Source organism: Coturnix japonica, chromosome 3, assembly GCF_054131305.1.
Source record: "Coturnix japonica strain WE chromosome 3, WE-NBRP24, whole genome shotgun sequence".
Taxonomy (NCBI): Eukaryota; Metazoa; Chordata; class Aves; order Galliformes; family Phasianidae; genus Coturnix; species Coturnix japonica.
The window spans coordinates 82,414,975-82,424,228 of record NC_140665.1 but is presented as its reverse complement, the minus strand read 5'-3'; the positions used below and the strand labels follow the sequence as shown (position 1 = coordinate 82,424,228).

The 9,254-nt window shown below is 35.5% G+C and overlaps 1 protein-coding gene across 46 annotated transcripts in view; it reads right to left on the bottom strand.

The window, feature by feature from the left end:
* The window catches only part of DST (dystonin), a 280,915-nt gene that overhangs the window by 118,170 nt on the left and 153,491 nt on the right, over positions 1-9,254 (bottom strand). For 26 of the 46 annotated variants that reach the window (XR_014944222.1, XM_015859182.2, XM_085542024.1 and 23 more), the window contains 9 exons: positions 8,673-8,830; positions 8,384-8,562; positions 8,045-8,183; positions 7,095-7,288; positions 5,095-5,257; positions 4,408-4,491; positions 4,212-4,319; positions 3,544-3,642; positions 1,151-2,119 (listed from right to left, as the gene is read on the bottom strand). Coding sequence is in view for 45 of the 46 variants with exons in the window: in XM_015859182.2 (XP_015714668.2) it covers positions 1,151-2,119; positions 3,544-3,642; positions 4,212-4,319; positions 4,408-4,491; positions 5,095-5,257; positions 7,095-7,288; positions 8,045-8,183; positions 8,384-8,562; positions 8,673-8,830 (2,093 nt within the window). In the remaining variant the exon portion in view is untranslated. The remainder of the gene's footprint in view (positions 1-1,150; positions 2,120-3,543; positions 3,643-4,211; positions 4,320-4,407; positions 4,492-5,094; positions 5,258-7,094; positions 7,289-8,044; positions 8,184-8,383; positions 8,563-8,672; positions 8,831-9,254) is intronic. The other 20 variants (XM_015859169.3, XM_015859184.3, XM_015859199.3 and 17 more) reach the window with 1 other exon arrangement.

Here is a 9,254-nt window from a genome sequence, read left to right as displayed (position 1 = left end):
ACAAATAGGTAAAGAGTGAGACAAACACCATGTGCAAGAATTCCCAAGGAGAGAGTACCACTTTTGGATCAGTTCAGTGTGAGATGGAAGAAGTTTCATAAGCTCGCAAACAAAAATAACTCAAGAGAAATCTAGAAATCATCACCAAGGAAAGAAAAAGTATTTAGAGACAGAATTGAGATGCATCATGACCAGAAAGGGAACTAATCTCCAATAAATCGATGTCCTGTAATGTGCTCCATAGTCTCAACACCTTCACTGTCTCTGCCAGGGGACTGAGAGCACAGCTGCTCTGCAGTACAGACACAGCTAGAACATAAACGAAGTTGTTAAGAAAATCCTCATGAAAATCAGAGAGATCAGAGACTTCACATGCTGGCAGGTGAAGGCAAGCTCTAATAAACAGATGTACATTCACCAGTAAGAATACAGTTGAAACCATACACGCCTCACCTTCATTAGCACTATCAAGGTATTAGGTAACAAGCATAAGCTAACACGAGGTAAGAACACAACCTAATTCCTATGGTCACACAAATATGGCATGAAAAGGAATTACAGCAATATCTTCAAATAAACAAAACACTGTCTTAGCTCAAATTTACCAGATTACCTGATTTTCATTTTTTTTTTCATGATATATGAAATGTATTTCCTAAAAGGCTAATGCAAAGGCAGCTTCTTCAGTTTCACTTTGTATTTCCCCTGACGTGTCACATGGACAATTTTGAACAGATCCCAGCCAACACAAAATGCTGATTTCTTATCCAATCCCCCTAGATGCTCTCATAGGCATAAAATCTGATGTATTATGCTTGAAACAGACAAAAAAATACAGACACAAACTAAATCCCATTAGGTTCCATTATTTCTAATTAAGATTAAGGCTAAGCATGAGCTGAGTGAAGAAAAAGATGGCAATTAAATAGTAATACTTATAAATTTATGAAAACTGAAACAAAAATAATCTTAAATGCACAATAATTAGTATATCATTAGAATATTGGTTATTTAAATTATGTTCAATCAACTTTAACTCACTTGATCTGGACATATTTTGGATTCAGCTGTTGATTTAGGTTGGTTTAGAATCATTCTTAATTTAATTTTGCCTATTTATGCCATTTGCATTGCATGAAAACTCTGGTACCTTAATTATAGTTGGGTTCCATTTATCTTCATTATCACTGTCTTTTTTCTTTGGCTTCTCTCTTTTTTCAAGGGAGATTTTGCTTAGGGTGTTTTCATAGGATGTTTTTTGGAGTTCAGTGTTTTTTCTAGGTATGTTTGTGCTTTGATCTTTATCTTTACTTTCCATTTCTGCAACTAGCCATAAATCTTTGTATTTCGGATCCTGTGCTAACTCATTCTCTCCTCTTGATTTCTTCCTTTTTATATTTATGTTGTCCAAACCATAAATTTTACCCTGTGATATTTTCTTCTCACTTATTGTCTCCTCCTGACTCGAAAGCTTTTTACCTAATCTATGTTCAGGAAAGTAATTCTCTCCTCCAGAAACCATTTCTGATGGTGTATTTAATTCCTGTTCATTTCCCAACAATTCTGTATCTAAATTTGGATCACTCTGTGCTTTTCCTGAAAATATTTTTCCTTTGTTTTCATGTACTTCATCCACTTCAGGTTTGTTTGTTTCTCCCTCTGCTTTCAGTCCCTCTTCACTAACAATCTGCTGACGTAACCTTTTACCAGGTCTATTTCGTGCACTCACAGAGGTCTCAGCTGAAAGAGAACAATCTTTTCTATCATATTCTTTACTTTGATCACCAAATACTGTTACATTCTCTTGCTCTGAACATGGCTTATATTCTCTGTTGCCACTAATGCTACCTTCTTGACCGCTGACACTTAAAAATTGTTTTAAAGTTCTATCAGTTTGGTTTTCATCCATTCTGTCTAATTTTCTTCTGTGAATATCCAGTGTATTTTCTGTGTGTTTAAGTTTCCTGGGAGAGTTATCTTTCTGCATAAGTTCCACATCCATTGAGCTTTCATTAGGTGCACTTTCCTCTGGGAATTCAACTGCTTCGTTACATCCCAAACATTCAAAGGCTTCAGCTGACTTCACAGGTTGCAGGAGTTCACTCTGATCTGGTAAGTTCTGAGCATGACAGCACGTGAATTAAACAGAGATTGCATGTAAGGATCTTATTTTTCCCTATTCTGTGCTGTTACTGAGAGTCAGGAAGAAAGACTGTCATGGAAGAAGATCTTGGAACAATCATGGATTTCAGAGGTTTGATCCCAGGAAAAGAATATCATAATTTCTCCTTTGAAAAGGATTTTTCATGTTCTAATTTGCTACCCTGATTATAAAGAAAAACTCAACAAATCACTGAGAGTCTGGGAATCTGTTTATGCTATCTTCAAAGAAATGATCAGAAATTTAGAAGAACTTGGGGTAGGACAGGGTTTGGGTGGAGAATGTTTCATTTTGGAAAATGGTTCTGGGGTTTCAGGGTAGGCTGAAACTCAAAGGAGTTTATAAGACTCTGTTTGCTCTCGACAAACATCCACACAGTTCTTGGTCTTTGTTTCAGTTCTTGTTCTTCAACTTTTTATCCGTGATACGGTTAGTATCATTGGTTAGGATAAATTCTAAGTTACAAAGGCTATCTATCAAAAGAGGTTATCTATTTTCATTTCCATTCTCTATGACTTTGTTGGACAAAGATGCATGCTCTTAGTGTTAACAGTTTGCTCAGAGTTATTCAAAGGTTAGAAAAGGCAGAAAAACAAAGCTGGGAGAAAAAATGCGTATTCCTTTAAGAAATAACTTTTTTGTAAGAAAAACATTGAACTTTGTACTCTAGGACTATATTTAATATAGGCACAATTAATTATAGGACTATGAGGAACATGGGCATTATTATCGAGATACGTGGTACAGAAATTATACTAAAACCCCATAGTCCTTAAGAAACTTAAATCCTTTCAGAGAGAAACGTATTTCCAAAAAAAAAAAAAAAAAGAATTTAAATGTTTTTGATTGATTATTGTTTTTGCTCAATTAATTGCAATGGCGCTTTTGCAGCAAGCATGCATTTTGAGCAGCAGCCTACTTCAACACTAAACAGAAATAAAACAGAGGACACTTCATTTTCCTGTTAAGAATTCCCATATAACAGTAAGTGGACCAGAACACATATTATGGAAAGTAAGGCCTACTCAGAATATAAAACAGAATATGCACGCTTTTTCCTCATCTTAATGTCTGCATTTATCCCAAAGATCAAGCCCTCCAATACTGCAGTATTAAAATGTTCTGCATGCAACTGCATCTCCAGAACAGTTTGGCATCATAAAGTCTTTTTAGCTGGAATAACAAGTAAAACATATGGATAGTGTGGTTTTGCTTACCTGAAATTAGAATGTTGTCATTTAATTACTGTACAAAGCACAGTATTTAAGGAATTCCAGTAATCTGTATCTACTAATAACACTGTGAATAATTCCAGCAGACATACTGCTCTTCATTTGCCCAGCTGCTCTTTTTGCTTGCTTGGCTTTTAAGGGATGACTTACCTCTTCCTCTTCCAGTCTCTTCAGAGAGTCACCTGCAAACTTGATGTACTGTGTCATCAAAGTCACTAAGGCAGTATAGCGAGTTCGTAAATCCATGAACTGCAGAGAAACAAATGGGGAAGGCAAGAAAAGAGAGGAAAATACACTGAATGCCACATAAAGACATCTGCCTAGAACTGACCTTCAGAGAGATAATAATAACTCCCCTTGAACCTAGCTTGATTTTGGTTTGAAAGTCACTGATTCTTATACCCAAATCCTGATTTTGGAATCCAAAGTCGTGGTTTCCATTGCACAGTTGAATAGCGTTCACCCATACAAATAAACTTCAGGGATCTATAAGGAGATCCATAAGCAGAAAAAAATAGATGATGATGTTTCACATCATAGTAATTTGATTCTTTCTCTCTGTAAGAAAATGTTAAAAGAGGGGACGAGTGGTGCTATTCACTATTTCTCTCTAACAGCTAGCTGGGAGACAGACTTTTATTCATTAGCAGCAGTAAAATTATCTATATTCTGCATAAGGCTCAATAGAATATTTATCACAGCATTTATCTATAGAGAAAAAGATCTTGATTGGGTTACTCTATTCACTCATTAATACATTCTAAATAATATCTAAAGACTCAAAAAGAAAATTTTCCTGTCATAAGAAATCAATTTACCTCTTGAATAATGAAGTCTGATGAGCTTTGCATTCTTCGTCGTTTCACTGGAGATTTTTGTTGGGAATCAACCATAGCTCTATAAGTCATAGTCTGCAACTCATAGTCCTGTAAAAACATAAAATACACAGAACGGTCAGCATTCCGCAAGATAACGACAGTAAATGAGGATTCTAAGTATATCAGTATTTACTACCTTCACAGCAGCTGAGTACTGTTCTGCATATTTCTGGCATTCGTCTATTTTGCTTTGTTTCATTTCAATCTCCGAAACCAGCACCTGTAAAATATGAATCCACAGCTTCACCTTAAAAAGCGATTCTTATGACTGTTGTTATTATTATTGCTACTTTATCTGACACCAATAAATTACATAATTTACATATTTCACATGGGTAAAGGTAATTACATGCCAAAGCCTGTGTCTTGGCCTTGTGTGACTCACAATATTGAAAAAATTCTGCCAGTTTTAATTCCTGGTGAGTAAACTTTAAAATAAAGGAGGATTACACCACTTCACACATATCATTTGTTATATGAAAATATTTTGTTATATAGACAAATTATTATATGTAACTATTATTACAAGGAGCAGTAATGTCTGAAAAAAAAGAGGTTTTACTTAAAGAGTAATTATTTACTTTTTTTTGTGAACATCAGAGGACCAAAATTAGTCTGACTATAGAATGGCTATGATTAGTGAGTGATATATTAATAATGTTAGCTGCACTGTGAACAGAAGAACATGAAAGCTGGTAATTTGGAATGTTAACAATAAACACTGAGGGACATAAGCATACTATATCAAGAATCACTGGGTTCAACTGATATTTGACTTCAGTCACTGCAGCAGTGCACTCCTACAATGAGATTGCTTCCATACCTTTTGTTGGTTCAGCTGTTTAGCCAATGCTTTGCTATTTTCAGGGCAGATTTCTTGCATCTTCCGCTGAGTATCTTCTACTTGTTGAATCCAAGTGTCCAATGAATTGTAAGTATCTTTGTAGTACTTCAGAGATTTATTAATACCTTCTAAGTCACGTAACCTGAGTTTATTTTACAAGAGATGCCATAGGAGTGAAAATTAATTTGAAAGATAAGTACAACAGTAAACCAAAAATAGCTTTAAAGGCTTCACATCAAAGCTCTGCTATAAACATACTACAATAATACTAACTCAAGAGTGAATTAACTCAAATGTTAAGAAAAGCTTGATGAAGCTTTTCATTTGTCTTAAATGACACCCAAGAGAAATCCCACTAAAAAAACCTGCATATATCTTTCATTAGAGAGCTAAATTGCTTGAAATGCTGTGAGCACAGGAATCCCCAAGCATGCTGCCAGATGGAGGGCTCTGCAACAGTAATTAACTCTGAATCTGAATCTGTATCTGAATCAAAATGACAAAAAGCTGTGCTGGAGTTCAGTAGCAGTTCACTATACTCTGTCTCCCATAAAACAACTGCAGTTACACTAAAACTAAGGTCTTTAGACATCCTCAGGCTCTTGGCTAAGTCCATTTATAAATTACATTTTTCACCTGACAAAACCTACTCTGCATTTCTCGAAAAGGGTTTCCATTCTGATGATAATTATTGACACTTTACATTCATGTTCCTTCAAATATTGTATACATAACACTAATCCAAAATACTGTATATTTATAGATAAACGTGCTTAAAAACTTTTTCCAGGCTGATTTTGAGTACCTCCAATTGCAGTAGTGCTGTTCTCAAGATGTCAAAAGGAGAATATAAGAAAGAGCAAGCAAAGCCACATTGCTCAGGCTTCACATTCAGTTTTATGCTAATAATCAGGAAAGTAAGGAAGGATCAGCCAAGATCTGAACATACTTTCCATGTAATGATCATCAGTGTCAAACTGTTAGGAAGCAGCAGAGTGAACATTTGCAGAAAGCAGTTTGTTTACAACTAGATGCTGCAACCACCACAATCTGTCCTTTTTACATCAGAAGCTTCTATGTATTAACAGCAATTTTTCAGCACGTACTATTCAGAACACAGCCCTGTAAGGAGAACATTTGTTTTATGATTGCCTTATGAGGAAATAAGGAAACTTCAGTATCTTGTGAAGCTACGGTTTTATTTCAATTCTGTCACACTGTCAGATCGTGAAAAATCTGAGCTGATTTAAAGCCAGCCATTCTCTCCAGTCGTCTTCAGATCAGTCAGTTTTTGCCCATCTGTCTTTCAATTTCTAGCAATGCTAAACTGAGCCAACTAAGTGAGCAAACTGCAAATGAATAATCTCAGTATCATACCTCAGTAGATATTCACCCTTTAGAAAAGGAGGACAGAAGTGTGGAAGGTTATTATGTGAAATTTGGAGTAAACAGCATTGCATTTGACGTTCCCACTCAAGTTATTTATAACGAGAAATTGAAGTAGATTATTATGACAAAAATCATCACAGAAGTCAATGGAAGCTAAGGACTTCCAGACTTAGCACATGAGTCATTGAAAGTAAATAAACACTGAAAGTAAATAAACATCAACCCTGTCGTAACTGATGAATCAGCTCATGAGTTTTGCCTGTCAGAATTAATTACATGGACAAACAGATGACATTCTGACTGGAGAGCGAGCCATTTCTGTAGGCTTTTTTTCTCTATTGCATCTCAGTAAGTTGTAAATAACTAAATAAAGCTTTGATATTCTGTTATTCTTTTGGTGCTAAATTGGCAGAGGTATTTCCCCATGGAAAGGATGGACAACAGCATAGAAAAGATAAGAATCCTTAGTATGTTTTATAAATATTGTTGAAAACTGACCTATTTTAACATTCCTTTTTTACTATTTTTCCTCAAAAAGCAGTAAGAACAGCAGAAAACATTAACAGAATTTAACAGAAAGTCATACTAACCTGTTTTCAATCTGAGAATGAATATTTTGCCACCTCTCTGCTAACTGATCAACTTTTTCTTTATGCCAGTCAAAGTCGAGATCACGTTCCTTGTGCATTTTAAACATCTGATCGCTGATCATCTTTGCCTTCTGCAGCTCATCCTCTAAAGCATGGAATACTTCTCTTTTCTCATCTACTTCAGATCTCCATTGCTAGAACACAGTCAATGAGAAATTGTAAATGAGTCCTAAGTTACAACACTACTGAATGAGCAAATAGACCTGGTTGCTCAGACACTGGAATGGCACCGGAATGTGTCTGAAGCAACTAATTAGCTATGAACTGCAAAATAATTCTGAATAATAATATAAGCATCAAACACAGCTAGCAAATTAACATACTTATCTGATAAATTACCACTTACAAAAAAATAAAAAAGATAGATGCCAGTCACTAATAATAAAAAAAAAACCATTACTCATCACTACTTATCATTTGCAATATTGAAATGAGCCATATGGAACAAATTAACAATTCTGACCTTCAGTCTTAGCCTTCCTCAAAGGTAAATGCTAAACCTTACAGGAAACCCGAACTGCAAAATCTTAACAGTAGCAAGGAAGTTGCTGAGGCCACATTCATATAATTTATTTGTGTTACCTTAAGCACACATCACTTTCACAGAGACAGAAAAGGTCTTACTGGCAGTATTAATAACTGACCCTCTTGGAATTTCAGTCACTGCAATTCATTACTTAATTACAAGCATGCACATACAAACTACCCAATTCCTAATGCTCCCGAGAAGTCAATTTTTTTCTGAGTTATCAGTAGTAATATACTTTCCTCCACATGCACAAACCAACTTCTGACAAACTATATAGTGCAGCTTAATCAGAATAAGTGTGATGAGATGGATATTTCCTTATTATTGTTTGCTTTGTCCAGGAAAAGGCACCAAATCTTACCTTTAATGTACCCATAAGATTTTCAATATTGGTTTTGTCAGCTGTCACTGCCTCTTCTTCACATAACTTAGTTTCATAAAGTTTTACTAGTGATTCTGCACCTTGAGTATTCTTCAGCACCAAATTTACAGTTTTTAATCTGAAAAACAATAACAAAGCATAACAACAGTCAACATGCCTCTGTTTGCCAGTCATTTTGTGTAACGGAGTACTCTTACACAATGTTAACATCATGTTAACTCCCTTTTCTTTGCTCAGTGTCATTCATGCTAATATCTTTGTTTTGAAGAGAAAACTGCAGACTAAAGTGTGTGTGATGGGAAATGACCTACTACTCACTTATCTATGTAAATGGAAGACATGGAATAAACTTGGTTCATATTCTGAATAACAACGCCGAGTTCAGAGCGCAGAGTAGGAACTGAAGGTGAACCAGCAGCCTGACTGAAAAACTCTTCGCATTTCTCTGTGGTGACTCCCAAGTCATCCTTCAGTCGATCCAGCTCCTTCTTCAGTTTCTGTAAAATGAAAGGTGAGGGACAGTGTTTTTTACTCTATATCAATCTGATGTATACTCTACTTCCTAGGTAGCCCTTCCTGTTTAATACAGATTTTCTTAAAGTCTCACCTCTTGCTCTGAAATCCTAAAGACACTTTCATGTAGATCATCTCTTTCCATTGGGGTCCGGATCTGTCGGATTAACCGTTCCTCACAACTCTCCAGCCGAAGTCTGATATTTCTGACTTCGGAGATGTACAGGTTGTAAATAGATTCTTCGTGCTCCTCTGTTGAAAGAAACAAGGCGCATTTTAGCAAACAAAGTCATCTCGACATTTTCTCCATGTCTTCTCACAAAAGACTTTGAAAAGCCATCATTCTGCAGGCCATCTTATGAACAACTGAAATGTCAACAATTTTCATAAGAATTCTGGCTATAAAACAGATTTTAGGTGCTTTAAAATTTTAGCTAGCACTGGATCGCTTCCTTACACTCCAGAAATCAGCATACATCATTGATCATTCTTTACGCAGACATTGCTAACAAATTCATTGCCCAGAAAAAAGTCCTGGAGCTACATTTTTTGTATCACACGTTAACACTTCAATATTTTTATGTAAGCAGATATATACAAAGTTAACAAAAACTTAGATCTTTTATAGAATACAGTTATGCACAATGTTAAAACAATGGTTCTTTATCCATGAAAA